Here is an 18,312-nt window from a genome sequence, read left to right as displayed (position 1 = left end):
GCCCCTGCGCCCGGGATGCGTGCCTGATTGGATAGAACCTCAGTCCCCACCCCTCGAGCCTTGAGTGACCGCAGATGGCACCAATCAGTGGCTGACTAAGACAGCGTACCTGAACAGAGACCTCTACGAGTGGTTTTTTTTTTAAACATTTATTTATTTATTATGTATACAATATTCTGTCTGTGTGTATGCCTGCAGGCCAGAAGAGGGCACCAGATCTCATTACAGATGGTTGTGAGCCACCATGTGGTTGCTGGGAATTGAACTCAGGACCTTTGGAAGAGCAGTCAGTGCTCTTAACCGCTGAGCCATCTCTCCAGCCCTACGAGTGGTTTTTGTTTTGCGTTTTGTTTTTCCGAGACAAGGTCTTGCTGTGCAACCCGCGCTGGCCTCGAACTCATGACAGTCCTGCCTCAGCCCTAAAATGCTGAGATTATAGGAGCTGACCACTATGCTTCCCTTATCTGCAGCTGTCTGAAGATAAAGCTCACTCCAGGTGGATTGGGGTTTGATCTTGTTCCTAAAGTCATATGAATGGTGAATTAAATGTAGAAACGTGTTGTTCACAAATGTAAAGAAAGACGATCATTTTTAAATTTCCAGCAACTTTTTCTTTGATCTTTATTTCTTTGGTTTTGGTCCCAGATCTTTGAACAGAGAAGCTGACAAATCTAACAAGCCATCTGTTAAAGAGGATGTCAAGTACAAATAAAATGTGAGGCACCGTGTCATTTAAACATTTCTGACAGCCGGGCGGTGGTGGCGCACGCCTTTAATCCCAGCACTCGGGAGGCAGAGGCAGGCGGATCTCTGTGAGTTCAAGACCAGCCTGGTCTACCAGAGCTAGTTCCAGGACAGGCACCAAAGCTACAAAGAAACCTTGTCTGGGGAGGAGAGGGAGTCCTGATGGGTCTAATGGGATAATCTCCTGACTGACACACCCCTGTAGTGGCTACAAAAATGCTGTAAACCAGGGCCGCTCCTCGGTGAGGCCCAGGAGCGTGGGGACCATTGTCAGAGGACCCTGGAGAGAAGAGAGCTCAGACACCCCACTCCTTACCCTCCACCCCGCCTCTCCGGGCCCACGGAGCAAAGCTGCTGCAGGTGGAAAAGGCGAGTGCCAAAGGGAACTTAGAGCAAATTAACCATCTTTCTGGCTCTGGCTCCAGAAAAATCTGGACAAACAGATGTACTGACACATTAGCTCCTGCAGAGGGCGACAAGAGCTAGAAATCCATTCCACTGGGCAAAAAGCTAGACTTCTAGTTTCTGGTTTTTAATTTTTTTAATTTCATCCAGAGAGAGTGGTGTGTGCCACTTTTCACTTCACGTCCTTTTTTCTTTTTTCTTATTTTTTTTTCCTTTTCGTTGACGCTAAATTCACATAGCATAAAGCAAACCACTTTGGCACTTAAGACATCCATGCTGTATTCCAACTAGCACCTATATCTAATCTGAAAATGATTTTAGTGCCTTAAAATAGAATTCCGAAACCATTACGTCAACCAGTAGTCCCACACACCTTTTCGTCCCCCTTTATCAAACCATTTAGCTGAATTCTTACGGATGCAGCGTTTTATGGCCTTGAACTTACTTAACCTCCATATTTGAGGCAAGTGGCTGGGTGTCTCAAGCTCTTAGGGTCCCAGATGGAGCCTCTGGGTCACGCATCATCCTTGTCTACATACTGCATGCAGGCCTGAGCCAATAGCGAAAGTGGGTGAGCACTGGATCTGCCTCCTGCGGGCCTGGGGGCAGCAGCCGTGAACCTGCTAGAGTGTGGATGGTGGATGCCTAAAATCCCCGCATTTGAGATGTGGTCTTAGGAGGATTAGAAAAAAACGCTTTAAAAAAAACTTTAAAAATGATGGTAATAATGAAATAACTGGTATACTAAAGTTACGCATAGATATGAGGAACCTGTGATGTTTTGATAATGTGCATGCATACGTGTAGCATCTAAATCAGGGCAAGCATCTATCTCCTCAAACGTTTGTCATAACTCTTTTTAAAAGAACATTTTAGTATTATAGATTATGTGTATGTGTGGGTGAGTGCCAGTATCCACAGAGGCCAGAGGTGTTGGATCCCAGGGGGCTGGAGTTACAGGCAGCTGCGAGCCACCCACCATGAATCCTAGGAGCCTCACTTGGATCTCCTGGAGGAGCAGCGAGTCCGCTTAACCACTGAGCCATCTCTCCAGCCCTTACCCTACTGCTGCTGTCTGTAAGCAGCATGGTCTTCTGAGCCTTAGCAGACCAGAGCATCTTGCTACTACGTAACTCTTAACTCAGCATCTGTTGTTAGTCGCTGTCTCTCCCCTTCTGGCTTCACACTCTGCTCACCACCGGTCTACTCTCAGCTTCTCTGAGATCAACATTTCAGCTTTCAGGTATGAGCCAGACGGTGCTGTACTCATCTTTCTGTGCCTAGCTCATTTTACTTAACATAATAATCTCCAGTTCTGTCCATAAGGCTGCAAACGACAGACTTCACTCCCTTCCGTGGGTGCAGAGTTCCCTGCTGCCTGTCCATTCCTCCTTCAATGGAGCGGGTCTGTTTTAATTTTTCTGGGCTATCAAGAGTAGGACTTCGGGGAATGTGCCTGTCATTTTTACATAGGGGTGTAATCTCCTCTGAGTATATACCCAGTGGTGGGAAGCTTCAGACAGTAGCTTTAGTTCCGATTCTTTGAGAGATCTCGGTACTCCCTCATGGCCACTCAGGAGTTTACTCTAGATGTGTGAAGTTTAGGGCCTCCTTCCTGAGTCGCGGGGATCCGTAAGATGAGCTTCAGGTGGCCTTGTTGCCTGGCTAGCACAGCTCATGTTTTCACGCAGTACCTCCTCTGTTCGCACCTAAAATCACGTGTTTTCCAGAGGGTTTTCCAAGGAGGTGTGTCAGGAAGGATTTGGTGCTGGACTTTCTCAATAGTCCCGGGCCTAGAGCACGTAAGTCTCCCTCACCTGCTGGACTAAAGGGAGCCGTCCTTTCTGCACAGGGCAAGTGGCCCAGCCTGGCAGCTAGCTCTTTTCTCGCCTTACGCTTGCAAGGCCATCAAACCTTTATTTAAGTCAATAAGAAAGAAGAGTTGGACAAATAGAGCCTGGCCCAGTACCTCGCTCAAGAGACAAGGGTAAGGTGTGAGTACCTGAGCGGCCAGGACTATGCCGTGATGGGGTACAGGGAAGGGATGAGGGAGGGTTTGTCTGGGTCTCTGGATAGGAGTCTCTACTGCCAAGGCCAGAATCAGGCTACTTTCAATGTCAACATCACAATGTCCGCAAAGGCAGTGGAGCCAGTGTGGCTGCTCTGCAGGTCTCAGTAACCAGAGAATTTTATCTGAATTCCCCAGCACCTACAACTGGCTGGGATCCCAGCACTGACATCTGTGTCCTCCCCTTGGGCTCCTGATGGCCCCAACCTGGCCCAGCTGCCACCCTGCTACTGGCCACCTCCCCTCATCTCCATGCCTCCTCTTATCCCCTGTTACCAGTGCCTTTATCTTCCGTGCTCAGTACAGCTGGCCGTGCCCATTAGGAAGATTCTTTTTCCTCGGATGCAACTTCCCTAAAGGTAAGAGCTGGTTATTTCCCGACGGCAGTAACGGGACTCAACAGCAGCTGGTACGCTTGTCTATTCTTCCATTTCTAGGCTCCCCTCTCCTGTCACCACTGGGAGACAGACACCTAGGCTCATTTGGACTGTGCCCTGTCTGGAGTTTTCAGGGAACCAAACTAATTCCCTCAAAATCCTCGGAAGCCACCCTGGAAAGCAGGCAGCAGGGTGAAAGGTAGGTGAGTGTTTTCTTCTTTAATGGCACTCCTCAGTGTTCTAGTGTGGACCTCTCTCTATACTCCGTGGGCAGGGAGACACCATGGCTGTCCGAGTATGCAAAACATACAAGAGCTCTTGGCAACGTGGCATACTAGATATGAAGGGCAAGCTAAGGCTGTGCCAGGAAGGATCTCTTGGGCTAGTCGCTCTGTTCCCAAGAGTTACTCTCTAAACAGATTATACTAACTACCCTAAATTACTGAGTTCTGAGGGGTGCCCATCCCTGCCAAGGAGGGAACTGTGCCCTCTACTCCCGGCCAGAGAAGTTCTCTCAGGGTGATTGACCAGTTGAGGGTGTCACAGGGTCCTATGACCCGAGATTCCCTGTTGGAGCTGGTTTTTCTCCATGTGCCCACAAAGGGCAGGAACTCTCGTAAAACCCCTCCCGCGAGCGTAGGTGGTAAACTGCACACAGAGGGCCATCTGCGCAAGTCTGCAGATGACGTCTGTGGGAAACGACAATGTTTCTACGACTAAGAACTCACGTGGCGTGTGAATTAGCAGCTTTGTCTCCTAAGCTGTTTTTCATTTCTCCTGTTAAACTCTTAGCTTCTCTTTCACTGTGGCTGAGGTGTGCCTAATCCTGTGTGTCCCCAGTAGGGATGGCAAGGCCGCACCATGGAGATGCAACTCTGTCAAGCTTCTTGGTCACCTTCATCTTCCTGCAGCTCCTGCCTGCTGGGAACGGTAGGACAACAGCCCCTTCCTGACCCTAGGGGTGCCCAGGATCAAACTGAGGTCTCCAATGGAAGCTCAGGACTAACGGAGCCCCCATACCCTCAAAGAGGAAATGGGTATAGGGGGAGTACCTGTCTTCTGCCTGTGACTTAACCTAGCCCTTCTATTTGCATCTCTAAGGGAAATCAGATTTCCGTGTCCTTGGACCTCCTGAGCCACTTCTGGCCATAGTTGGGCAAGACAAGGAGTTGCCTTGCAGACTGTCACCCAGCATCAGTGCCGAGGGCATGGAGCTGAGGTGGTACAGGGACCAGCCCTCGCCAGCTGTGCACGTGCACCAGAACGGAGACGATGTGTATGAAGAGCAGATGGCGGAATACAGGGGAAGGACCACATTCATCGGCGACCGCATGCTCCAAGGAGAGGCTACTGTGAGGATACACAACGTCACCATGTTTGATAACGGGACTTATCACTGCATCTTCAGGGAGCACACATCCCACAACCAGGCCACCCTGTGGTTGAAGGTGGCAGGTGAGGGCTGTGTGGGTCTTTCGTTTTGCTGGGGAATCTCTCTCAGCAACAACCACCATGCCAGACCTCCAGAGCCCTGAGCCCCAAAGCTGGAGAGGCTTGGTGACACCTCCTCCCGGGCAAAACTCTCTTCCCACAGAATGCTGTTTCCCCATCTGCCTTCCCTTCATCACTCGCAGAAAGGGAGCACAGATGTGGGGGGAGGGGGTCAAGGCACGGAAACAACTGGGAGGCGGAAAACACGGAGCCTGCGGCAGAGAGTCAGAGAGAGGCAGCGAGAAGCAAGCAGATTGAGACATAAGTAAAGAAGAGAAAAACAGAGGGAAGGCAGGAACACAGAGAGAAAGAACAAAAAGAAACCTGAAGAGAGACAGAGTGGGAGAAGCTGAGACTCATGGGGATGAAACAGAGAAAGAGAGTGAGATTATTTGGGGGTATGGAGAAGTTTTCCTAGGTTAACAGAATTTGGTATTTGTGGTCAGACAGACCCCAGCTCCTCCCTTGTCCCACATTCAGTGGGAAACTTTGTTTTTCTCCTTAAATCTCCCATTTCACTCGACTGTTTTATTTGGAAACACAGTGCCGCCTTAGTGGTGTTAATTACAAATAGGTGGTCCAGGAAGAGTCATAGAACCTACTAACACCTACAAGACATCCTCCCCCCTCCCCAAGCCACTAGCTACAGGGTCTGAGCCGATGTTCTTCCTTCAGGGCTGGGCTCATCGCCCGTTATCCACGTGACTGACAGCCAGGACAAAAGCATCCGGGCAGAGTGCACCTCAGCAGGCTGGTTCCCAGAGCCCGAGGTGGAGTGGCTGGACCTCAGAGGACAGCCAGTGCCTGCTGAGACTCACTTCTTACCCTCTGCCAGCACTGGCCTCTTGACTGTGGTATCCATGGTGACTGTCCAGGAAAGGACTGTGGAGGGTCTGACTTGCTCCATCTCTAACCCCCTCTTCCCTGAGAAGAAGGTGGCTGAGACTTACCTGCCTGGTGAGTACCTGTTCAGTTCTGCCATCAAAGCCACCAGCACGGGAGTCCAGGCGCTGGGTGCCAGAGATGTATGGAGAGAGCTGTAGGGGCAGAGCCAGAGAAGCCCCTGCCTGCAGCCTGGCCAAGGGGGTCACGGGGACGTTGGTTTCCAAAATGAAGCGGTTATGGGGTTGCAGGGAGATCCAGCAGGGAAGCGAAAAGATGCATCCTGACAATGGTCTTGCTGTTGTTGCTCTAAGAATTTTTTTTTAAGAGAAGTTTTAGTTCATGACAAATCTAACCAGAAAGTGCATAGATTTTCTTTTCTTTAAAAATAGCTATTTATTTCTTTTGTTTTATGTGTATGAGTGTTTTACTGATTGCGTGCGTACGAGTGTACTGCCCCTGGAACTAAAGTTACAGATGGTTGTGAGCCGCCATGTGGGTGCTGGAAACGGGACCTGGGTCCTCCAGAAAGGCAGGCACGCTCTTATCCACTGAAATGTCTCTCCAGTCCCTGGATTTTCTACATCCCTCATCTCACAGTCATAACTCCCCAGGTATGAAAACCCAGAAGGGGAATAGCACAGGGATGAACAGGCAGAGACCCACCAGGGTCAGCAAGAATATGGGACCCAGCCGTGCTGGGTGCTCAGAGGGGTGCACACAGGACAAAGACATCTGTTCACCAGCACTGCATCACCAACACTACATCACCAGCACTGCATCACTATCACTGCATCATCACCGGCACTACATCATCACCGGCACTACATCATCACCGGCACTACATCATCACCGGCACTGCATCATCACCAGCACTGCATCACCAACACTGCATCATCACCAGCACTGCATCATCACCAGCACTGCATCATCACCAGCACTGCATCACCAACACTGCATCACTATCACTGCATCACCAGCACTGCATCACTATCACTGCATCACCAGCACTGCATCACTATCACTGCATCACCAGCACTGCATCATCACCAGCACTGCATCATCACCAGCACTGCATCATCACCAGCACTGCATCATCACCAGCACTGCATCACCAACACTGCATCACTATCACTGCATCACTATCACTGCATCACCAGCACTACATCACTATCACTGCATCACCAGCACTGCATCACTATCACTGTATCACCAGCGCTGCATCACCAGCACTGCATGATGCCTCAAGCACTCTACCCTCTCTATCCACACTCTGTCTTCCAACTTATGCCTGGAGACCCCTGACCTTTATTTTTCTTCTTCAAATGGTTTTGCCTTTCCCCAGTGTTTTATAGTTGAAATCACACCAAATCCATTTTTACCAGACTGGCTTCTTTTAGTTAGTAACATGTATTTAAGAGTTTTCTGTGACTTTCCTGGTGTCTTAGTTACTGTTCTATTGCTGTGAGGAGACACCATGACCAAGGCACCTTAGAGGGAAAAAAGCATCTAATTGGGAGTTTGCTTACCATTTCAGAGGGTGAGTCCTTTATCATCATGGCGGGGACCATGGTGGCAGGCAGGCATGGTGCTGGAGAAGTAGCTGAGAGCTCACATCTGATCCTTAAGTTACAGGCTGAAAGATGCACTAGGCGTAGTGTGGGCTTTTGCAAGCCTCAGCCCACTCCCAGCGACACACCTTCTCCAGAAAGGCCACATCTCCTAATCGTTCCCAAACAGTTCCACTAACTGGGAACCAAACATTCAAACATAGAATCCTACTGGAGTCATTCTCATTCAAACTGCCACACTTAAACAATCATTTATTCTAAAGCAATAAACTTATTAATAAATTAACTGTGGTCTATCCAGACAGTTGATTTATCTATCTACTAAGGGCTATGTTTAGCTTTCCATTCAAAGTTTATTTCTTTAAAAGCTTGGGGGGGTTGTTTTTTTTGGGGGAGTTTTTTTGTTTGTTTTGTTTTGTTTTTTGACTTTTTGAAAAAGGATATCACTAGCCGGTCTTGAACTCACAGAAATCTGCCTGCCTCTGTTTCTCAAGTGCTAGAATTAAAGGCATGTGCCGCCACACCTGACAAAAGTCTTATTTCTAAACATTGTTAAACTTACAGCTTAATTTTGCAAAAACAGCATAGTTTGCAAAAATAATAAGTCTCTGCCTCAGTTACACAGATTCACACTTTGATGGACTTCTTTTTCTATAAATAGCAAACCTAATATCTATATCTTACCCATACAGCCATGCATGTACAACTTCCTCAGTCCATTCTGCCTCAGCTCATGCCATGCGTTGTCCTGGGCTCATGGGCCATGGACAAGTGTGTATTATTAGCAGTCCCAGACAGACAATGGAAGCCCACGGGCGGGGTGGGCAGGGTCTGAGTCTGGTGAGGGCTACTCCACAGTTCATGCAGTGTCCTCATGTGGAGGAAGGGCCAGGACCTCTCTGAGAGACTTTTTATATAGGCATTGATCCTGCTAATGAGGCCCCACCCTCAGGACTTCCCACCTCCCGCAGCCCACCGGCACCATCGTCTAAGGGGCTGGAATTTCAGTTGGGGGGGGGGGGACACATATGCAGGCAATATAGCACTGTGTATCAGAAGACATCTCATTTTTTCAGAACCCTTTTTAGAAAGGTCTGTGAACACTGTGTCCCTTGAGTCTGGAATGTTGTAGAGTGTGTGTGTGTGTGTGTGTGTGTGTGTGTGTGTGCACGTGCACGTGCACGCAACAAAGACAGTCCATTCATGTTTTTCTTGATGCCCTGGAATCCTCTTAGCCCCCCTGTTCAGGAGACCTCCTTCCACGGAGAGGGGACCAGTTCTACCTCTGATCCTCACGGCACTGGGGCTTGTCACAGCAGCAATTGCCTGTGCCTTCGGAAGATCGCACAAAGAGGATAAAAGTGAGGAGGAAGAAGACGCAGATCTGGGAGCCGATGCTGAGGCTGAGCCCTTCCATGGTGAGTGGGTCCTGACCCTCACACCGGAGACCTAGATGCCACGCTGTGGTCTGAGGCTTTGTCTTTGTGCCATCTAACACAGCGGGAACTAGTGGGGGTTTCGACTCCGGAATTTTCTGACTATCACCCACCCAGAAGAAACCCTTCATCCCTGAGATCCCTTGGTGGGTTATTCCTCACAAGATAATTCTGAGCAGTCTACAGGGCCTCCTTCTGGAAAACGGATAGACAGGAGCTTGAAGTTTGGGCTCGTCATTTTTCCATCACTGAAACAAAATGCCTGAGGCTCGGTCATGTGTAACAGAATGTTTACTTAGCTCACGTTTGGGGGCTGAAATGTTCAACATCACGTGGTCCACGTGGTGAGGGCTCCTTTGCTGTGTCAAATCATGGTAGATAGCAAGACAGAAAAAGCAAGGGATTTGGACATCAGGGTCACATGGGAACTAGCCAGGGTCTCCTGAGAACTAAAGGATGTTCCAATAAGGCATTACCTTGGATGAGGCTCCTCCTCTTAAAAGTTTCCCCACCGCTGGCCAGTGATGGTGCATGCCTTTAATCCCAGCATGCGGGAGACAGAGGCAGGTGGATCTCTGTGAGTTGCAGGCCAGCCTGGTCTACAGAGTGAGTTCCAGGACTCTGGGAAACCCTGTCTCGAAAAACAAAACAAAACAAAACAAAATCCCCCACACACACACACACTCCGCTATTCACACTGAGGACCCGGCTTCTAACAAGCAAACTCTGAGGACACATGCCAACCACAGGCAACCCACAGAAAAGCCTGCATCTGGAGTACTGGCTGTGAGGTGTGGGTGTGAGTTCCAAGTTTTCTGTCTGCTGGCGGTGGTCTCTCAGTCTCTCTTCCACAGAGTTTAGTCCCCAGGGAGCTGTCCCAGGCTATGCTCACAGCTGCCTCTCTCACTGCCTGAGGGGATAACAAAATCAGTTTAAATGGGGCCGGTAACAGATTTATAGAAGTGGAGGGGAAACCTTCAAGTAGGAGACAAATCTTAGATCCCTCATCCAAGCCGGGCCAAGATGGCAAAAGCCCCCACCTCTGCCACTTTGCTCTCTCCACAGCCAGCCTGTCCCTGGACCCTGAAACTGCAAGTCCCAAACTCATAGTGTCTGAGGATCGGAAGAGTGTGAAGCGGTTGCTGTTTGACCAGGACCTGTCTCCCAGTTCCCAAAGATTTGACCAGGACCCCTGCATCCTGGCCCGAGAGCGCTTTGATGCAGGAAGGCATTACTGGGAAGTGGAGGTCGGGGACAGGCGGGCCTGGATTCTGGGTGTGTGTCTGGAGAGTTTGGGACGAGAAGGTAGGATCCCCAAGTCCCCTCAGCATGGTCTCTGGGCACTGGAGTTTTACAAGAAGAAACTCCAGGCCCTCTCCTACCCCAGGACTCGCCTGTCTCCTCCACAACCCCTCCGGCGTGTGGGCATCTCCTTAGACTTTGAGGCAGGAGAAATCTCCTTTCACAATGCAGCCAACGGCTCCCTGATCTATGTGTTCTCTGGGCTGTCTTTTTCTGGTCTTTTACAGCCATTTTTCTGCCTCTGGACCCATGACCCCAGACCCCTGACCATCTGCTCAGTGATCAGAGAGACCGAAGAAGACACAGAATCCTCTGGAGGTCCTTGACCTCCCCGGGGACTCCTGAGACATCCTTAGGAGAGGCTCCTGCCTTCTTGCCACCCTGGCTCCTGGTATTATTTATTGCATTCCTGTGTGAATATATGGCAAGACACCAGGGGCTGGATATGCTGCCTCTGCCAAGTTTCTGTGCTGAATGCTGAGCGCCTCCCCCACCCCACCCAGGATTTCTGAAGATGTTGTCATTTGGAGATGAGGCATTGAAAGAGATTAAGGTTAAAGGGAAGTCCTTGATGTACCTTAACCCTACAAACCTGCTGTTCTTGTAAAAGGAGAGATCTGGACACACACATACCCTGTGGGAAATCAGAGAGGTGCCACTCACTAGCCCAGGAGACCAGCAATGTCTCAGAATCCTAGCTTCTGGGACTTAGAAAGTGGTTCCTGCGGAGTGAGAATCACGTGGCTCTCCTGTGCTGAGGTCCTTTGTTAAGGCTGCCGACCCTCAGTGAGGAAAACGACACAATAAGAATAACTGGGGTTGTCCAGCTCAGTGGTGGGTGTGCTGCGGCTGCTCCAGAACTGGGTCTTGCCCTCTTCTTACTCTATCCTGTTCGTCTTTCTTTTCCTTCCTCCGTGCTTTCCTCTCCCTTCTCCCCTTCTCTTTCTTCCTGTTAAATGTTGTTTATTTCTGATGATGATGATGATGATGATGATGATGGGGGGTGCGCATGCATGTGCACGCACGAACTTAAGTGCAGTGCCTATAGAGGCCAAAGCAGCATCTGATCCCCTAGAACTCTAGTTACAGAGGTCGTGAGGTGACAGGTGAGGGCACTGGGAACAAAACCCAGGTTTTCTGCAAGAGCAGCCTGGGCTCAGTCATTGAACCGTCTCTCCAGCCCCTCCCCCTTCCCTCTCTTTTCTCACTCCGCCAATCTCTTTCTACCTTAAATCCTCTTCTCTCCCTCACTATGGCAGACTAATTCAAAAGGCACAGAGGCAAAGATCTCAAGATTCCTAAGGCTTTGGTCAGAGCTCGATGAGGACAGAAACCACAAAAGTGCTGACAGAGAAAGCAGACTCGAAGTGGGTGTTGATGGACGCTGAGAACACAGGAGACAAAACTAGACGGTGGAACCAGCTCTCAGCTACCTGAGAGTCTTCCACTCTGAGACCGTGGGCAGAAGGGAGACAAGAGACTGGGGAGTGGGGTGCTACTGCATGGTGCTTGTTCCACGGGTGCTGAGAAAATGCAGTCTGCCCTGTGCTGTGAGGCTGGAAGCCCCAAGAGAAATAGCGTCACACTTTCTCTTGCTGTGGGGGTCTGTTGGTGGGATCTCTGTGGTGCTCAGGACCCCTCCAGGGGGACTGGGGCTTAAGGTTAAGTGCTCTGGCCTAAAAGCCATTAAGGACTCCCCCCTCCATGTTCTGGAGACTAGAAATCGAACTGAAGTGTGGGCAGGGTTGGCGTCTCTGGGAAGCACTGGAAAATCTACTCCAGGCCTCCCTCGCGTTGTGGGGTAGAGTCCAGCCCCCCTTGGCTGGCAGAAGCATCAGGGCAAATGCTGGTGTTGTCATTGTATGGCCAGTTCCTCTCTGATTTCTCCCTAAAAATCTTTCTCTTGGATACGCTTATCCAGCCCAGAGCCCACTTTAACACAGGCTGCCCCCACCCTGAGGTTGGTAACTTGATTGCATCTGCGAAGACACTTACTCCAGATGACCCCAGTCACAGTTATGCCCGCATATCTGCGGGGGGGGGGGCACTCAACCTACCATAGTGGGTCAGAGTTGAAAGGCACTGCCGAGTGGTGGACACACCCTTTTGCACTGGAATGCCGCCTCAGAATGAGATCATTGTCTGTAAGGGCTGTAGCAGTTATACGAGCTTCAGAGTCAAGGTCCTCAGACACAGATGAAGAACGCCTGGGGTTTTGGGTTCACAGTTGAGAGCACAGCCATAGTTAGTCTATGGAGTAGCAAGGAAGTGTCACAAGCACCGGTGGTCCTGAGCTGGGCTTTGGAGAGAGGCTGGCATTTGTATGGGAAGAAATGGGAGAAGAGAGGGGCTCAGTGAAAGAGCCCTGTCCTTGTCACCTGCCCATTACCGTTTTCAACCTTGGGGTGATAATGTTTTTATTTTTTTCCTTGTTTGTTCATCAGTGTGATATTTATATGTAACAAATTTGCTAATTAAAACAATTTATATGTAGACCAGAGATCCACCTGCCTCTGCCTCCTGAGTGCTGGGTTAGAGGCGTGTGACACCACTGCCCGGCTAGTTTTTATTTTTTTAAGATTTATCTATGTATTTTACACATGTGAGTGTTTTGTCTGAATGTACATGTGCACACCAGAAAGTGGCCCCTGCCTTTAATTCCAGCACTTGGGAGCCAAAGGCAGGCAGATACCTGAGTTTGAGGCCAGTCTGGTCTAAGAGTGAGTTCCAGGACAGCCAGGGCTACACAGGGAAACCATGTCTCGTAAAAACAAAAATATGTCTGTCTTCATGTGTGTGTGTGTGTCTGTATGTATGTGTGTGTGTGTCTGGTGTGAGTGTGTGTTTCTGTATGTATGTGTGTCGTCAGATGTGTGTGTGTCTGGTGTGTGTGTATGTCTGGTGTGTGTGTGTATGTGTCTGGTGTGAGTGTATGTGTCTATATGTGTGAGTGTGTGTTGTCTGGTGTGAATGTGTGTGTCTAGCATGTATATCTGTATATCTGGTGTGTGTGTGTCTGGTGTGAGTGTATATGTGTCTGTATGTGTATGTGTCTGGTGTGAGTGTGTCTATATGTGTGTGTGTGTGTGTTGCCTGGTGTGAGTGTGTGTCTGTCGTGTGTATCTGTGTGTATGTCTGGTGTGTGTGTGTGTGTGTGTACCTTCAGAGACCAGACTAGAGCACTGAATCCCTTGGAGCTGCAGTCAAGGCATTTGTGAGCTGCCCAACGTGGGTGCTGAAATCAGCACTCCTGTTCCTATGATGGAGCATCAGGTCCTTTTAACTGCTAACCCGCCTCCCACCCGCGAGCTTTCTTGTTTGAAGGGTGCAGCATGGTGAACAGTGGTCAAAGTGTACACTCACGTAGCAGCACCATCAAGAGGCAGAGTCCTTTGCCATCAAAGTTCCCTGGACCTGTGGAACTCCATCCCCACCATGACTCTACTGCAGGCAGCCACTCATCTGTGAAGCTTTTTTTAATTTTGTTTTGATTTCCCTTCTCTCATTCTTGGGCTTAATTTGAAGTCAGTTTGTTTAAATTGTGGAGTATTACTGAAAACATTGAGTTGAGAACCTTCATTTTTCTTGGCTTTCTATTTGGCACCTCTATGTGATGAACCCTTTCACCCTGTTCTGGACTTTAAAATAAATGGAATCACACTACCATTTTCTTGTCTCCTTTACTTCTGTGTTGGTCCCTTCCCTGTTGTCATGACAACATTCCTGTTGCTGGGAAACACGTTTCTTAGCTGACACTTTTGGGGAGCACATTACCTGATAAACCCCAAGTGACTGCCCCTTTTCACCATCCAATCCTATCCTGCTTTCACTGTCACCTTGACACAGCTAGAGTCACTAAGGGAAGAGGGACACTACAGAGGAGCTGCTTCCATCGGATTGCCTGTGGGCAAGACCGTAGAGCAGTGGTTCTCAACCTTCCTAACGCTGCGACCCCTTAATACAGTTCCTCACGTAGTGGTGACCCCAACCATAACATTATTCTGTCGCTGCTTTATAACTCTAATTTTGCTACTGTTATGAATCGTAATGTAAATATCTGATACGTAGAATATCTGATATGTGACCCCAGAGGAGTCAAGTCCCACAGGCTGAGAACCATTGTTGAGACCCATTTGTACTGATGTTCGTGGGAGGGCCCAGCAGGTGACGCCACACCTGAACAGGTGGTCCTAGGTGCCCTGAGAAAGCAGGCTGAGCTTCAGTCCCTGTCTCCAGGTTTCTGCCCTGGTTTCTCTTCCTGATGAGCCATACCTGCAAGCTGAAATCTTTTCCTCCTCAGGCTGCTTTTGGTCATGATATTGTCACGACACTAGAAAAGTAAACGACAACTTCTAAATTCCCCAACATCGGCTGTGCCTGTTTGAATGAGAAATGCCCCAACGGGTTCAGGAGTTTGAACTCTTGGTACCCGGTTGATGGTGTTGTTTGAGAAGATTGAGGCAGTGGGGCCTTAAGGGAAGAAGTATATTTTTAGGGGGCAGAGTTTGAGGGTTTACGGCCTCAACCCACTTCCAGCTTGTCCTCACTGCTTCCACTGTGTGGTTGAAAAGGGATCTGTCTATTAGCTTCCTGCTCCAGCTGCCCGCTGCCATGCCTCCCCTGCCATCATGAACAGTTCCTCTGAAACCCTTAGCCCAGAGTAACTTCCTTCCTTAAGTTTCTCCTGGTCAGATACTTTATCGCAGGAACTGGAAATTAACTAATACAGAAGCTGAACAGGGAGGCAGAGTTCAGCTTTGTGTTGATTTTTTTGTGAGACGGGAAATCCAGGCTGGACTGGAACTCGGCTTCTGCCAGTATTAATTTGGACTGAGCTTTGTGCTCACGATTTCCTGCCTGCAGCCCCTTGCTCCAATGAGGCTCTTAGCCAACTGACTGGTGGCCATCCACACTGGTGAGCAGGGTTCTTCTATACCCACTGATAATTTCTTCAGTGCACTGTCATGGAGACAGACAGAAGCAGTATGTTACCAAGTCAGGAGGCATCACTTTGCCCAACCCTGCTGACGCATTGACCACCATGGCTGGTTCACCCAGGCTTCATGAAAAGGTAGAAGCATGTCTCTAAACGCTGGTGAGCAAGTCCAGGGAATCCTGTGGGATTGTCTGACTTGTACATTCCTCTATCCTGCCACTATGAAGTCCTTCTCCATCTCATTCCCCTATTCTCCCTTAGTTCCAGTGTGTGTGTGTGTGTGTGTGTGTGTTTGTGCGCGTGTGCGTGTGTGCTCTAAATCTCATGCATGTGCACTGTGGCATGCATGAAGGTCAGAGGACAAGCTGGTTCTCTTCTTCCACAACAAGAGTTACGGAGACCGCATCCACTCAAGTAGTCAGGCTCCGAGACACGTGATTGTGATTTTACCGCTGAGCTTCTCGACAGCCTCCCATTCTCCCTTTAAAATGCCTAGTGATTCTGTACAAGTCTAAGTAGAGCTCAGGTCCCCAAGAGTCCTTCCCCACTGGAATGTTACCTTTCTGTGTAAGACCTGCTCTTACCCTTCCCTGTCTAGTTTAATCACAGACAGAGGAAAACAGGAAGTGAGCACCATTCAGCCCACATTTTAGGAGTTGCTCCTTGCTCTTCTGGCCTCACCCCTGCATGCTCATGGTGTTTCATTGCACCCTTTCATGTCCCCATGATTTATTTGGGTGGGCGGCAACTGCGTGAGGAAGATTCTAAAGGACTTTCTCATTCTTGGGAGAACCGTGAGTAAAACTATGGTAAGCTGGGGAAAGCATGAGTTTAAAGAACCAAGGCTGGGCTGTCCAGATGGCTCAGTGGGTAAAGGTTCTTGCCACCGACCCTGATGACCTAAGTTTAATCTCTGGGAGCCGTGTCAAGAAAGGAGAGAACTCACTCCCAAGAGTTTTCCTCTGATCTTCACATGCTTGCCGTGGTGCATGCATCCCCAAAACAATGCAATACAAAATTAAGAATGAAGGACGTCTTCTTGGTTGTTGGTGTGATCTACAGAATTACTCACCTAGCCAAGCTTCATAAACTTTTCTGTTAATGAAAGGTCTGGGGCTGGAGAGATGGCTCAGAGGTTAAAGAGCACTGACTGCCCTTCCAGAGGTCCTGAGTTCAATTCCCAGCAACCACATGGTGGCTTACAGCCATCTGTAATGAGATCAGTGCCCTCTTCTGGTCAGCAAGTATACAGACAGACAGAACACTGTATACATAATTAATAAATAAATCTTTAAAGAAAAAAAGGTGTGACAGGAAGAAAAATAATATTTAAAGTTATCTTAAATATTGTTGAAATATATATAAACACATTTTGTTATTTTTGTTTATATATATACATATATACATATAGATATATAGATATATAGATATAGATATCCACCATCCAGGCTGTATTTTTTTTCTGTTATCACCAACTCATTGAGCTACGAGGTTTGTGTACCATGTACATGTAGTGCTCACAGAGGCCAGAAGAGGGCGCTGTATCCCCCAGAGCTGGAGTTACAGACTCCAGCTGTTGTGAGCCACCGTGTTGAGTGTGGCAAACCAAACCCTGGACCTCTGGAAGAGCAGTCAGTGCTCTTAACTGCTAAACCATCTCTTCAGAGCCCAGCTATGATCCACATTTATGAGTAAATTATCAACCAAAGTTAAAAATATTCTCAAAAGTAATGGCCATAGTTTACACGGAAATATAAAATTGAGATTTCTATAGCACCTGTAGGGACTTTAGGTGAGGGTGAAAAACAGCTGGCTGTAAAAACTGGACGGGCTTGCTTGCTGCAGTCTGTCTCACAATCTTCCTCAAGTTCTGTAAATGGATAAAAATGGCTAAAACTCAGATCCTTAATCAAGAGTAAGTATCAGTATTCGCACGCATAGCAAAGTGTCTGCCACGTTTTGTTTTTTCCTAATGTAGATGTAAATAAAACAGCAACGGAGACATGGTAGTATAATTTCCCCAAGGAGAGCACCAGATCGAAAGGGCGGTGTTCAGCCAAGCACTTGTGGGGCCTGGACAGTTACCTTTTCTCTTTGGTGGAAGCTGGACAGTTAACATAGGACTCAAAACAGGGAACCGGTCCCTACTGAGATCTGCCTGCCTTGGCCAAGATGGTGAATTGTCATTGTGCTTTCAGGTCCTGTTGTTTATTTATTTTGTTTGGGGTCAGGCAACTTGGGCTCAAGTAGTGAGGTCATGACATACCACACTGTATATCCATAGGTAACCCGGGAGGAGGTGGAGAAAAACCTCAAGTAGGGTGTGACTTTAGTCCCTGAGGCCCCCTACACCTGGGAAGTGTGTAGCTGCGCAGAAGGGTGGACATTGGCCTTGAAAACTAGTCAAAGACAAACCCAAACGTTGATTAAAAGTATACCTTTTCAAATTATTGCATGATGTGTATTCGACGTGTATCAACAGTCAGGAGCAGAACTAATTTTGAAGCACTCGGGAGCTATATCGAGCGTGCAGATGGGTAAGTGCTGGGATTGACAAGTTAATAAATACAGCTTGACAAGTACAGCAGAGGGCTGCGGTGGAGGGAAAACCACGGAATTAGTTGGCTTGTCACTGTCAACATCTCAATACGATTTTTAAAAATTAGATCGATCCAGGACAGGCTCCAAAGCTACAGAGAAACCCTGTCTCGAAAAAACAAAATAAAATAAAATAAAAATAAATTAGATTGAGACAGGGTCTTACTTTGTAGCACTGGCTGACCTAAGTACCGGGGTCAAAGCTAGGGGCAGTGTCTCCCACCTGAATCATCAGGAGAGCTGAACCTGCTTAGAATTCAAGAACTGTTTGAAGGAACCCCAGTTGTTTTGTTTCAGACAAACCTCTCTCTAGCAGGTCGCACAGTTATACCTCCGCCAGGCCACCAGGGGGAAATTCCCCACTCTGGCCCAGGTAAAAATGGCTTTAGGGTCAGGAGTCCATGAAGCTTGTCCATTAAGCTACTCAGCCATTCCGGTTGGCTCTGAAAAGAGCCTTTGGTATTCACCGAATTTGGTATTCAGGAGGTCCTGAGGGTGGACA

At 48.6% G+C, this 18,312-nt stretch overlaps 1 protein-coding gene across 1 annotated transcript; it reads left to right on the top strand.

Moving 5' to 3' along the window:
* The first annotated feature begins 4,430 nt into the window (after positions 1 to 4,430).
* On the top strand, positions 4,431 to 13,907 carry LOC142860752 (putative butyrophilin-like protein 10). Its single transcript, XM_075992451.1, has 5 exons — positions 4,431 to 4,524; positions 4,696 to 5,049; positions 5,761 to 6,042; positions 8,774 to 8,956; positions 10,040 to 13,907. The coding sequence occupies exons 1-5, from the start codon at positions 4,440 to 4,442 to the stop codon at positions 10,600 to 10,602; spliced, it is 1,467 nt and encodes a 488-aa protein (XP_075848566.1). The 5' UTR covers positions 4,431 to 4,439; the 3' UTR covers positions 10,603 to 13,907.
* Positions 13,908 to 18,312: the final 4,405 nt, after the last annotated feature.

Source organism: Microtus pennsylvanicus, chromosome 11 (assembly GCF_037038515.1).
Source record: "Microtus pennsylvanicus isolate mMicPen1 chromosome 11, mMicPen1.hap1, whole genome shotgun sequence".
In the NCBI taxonomy this organism is placed as follows: domain Eukaryota; kingdom Metazoa; phylum Chordata; class Mammalia; order Rodentia; family Cricetidae; genus Microtus; species Microtus pennsylvanicus.
The sequence above is the reverse complement of the archived record's forward strand: the minus strand, read 5'-3'. Positions and strand labels throughout refer to the sequence as shown.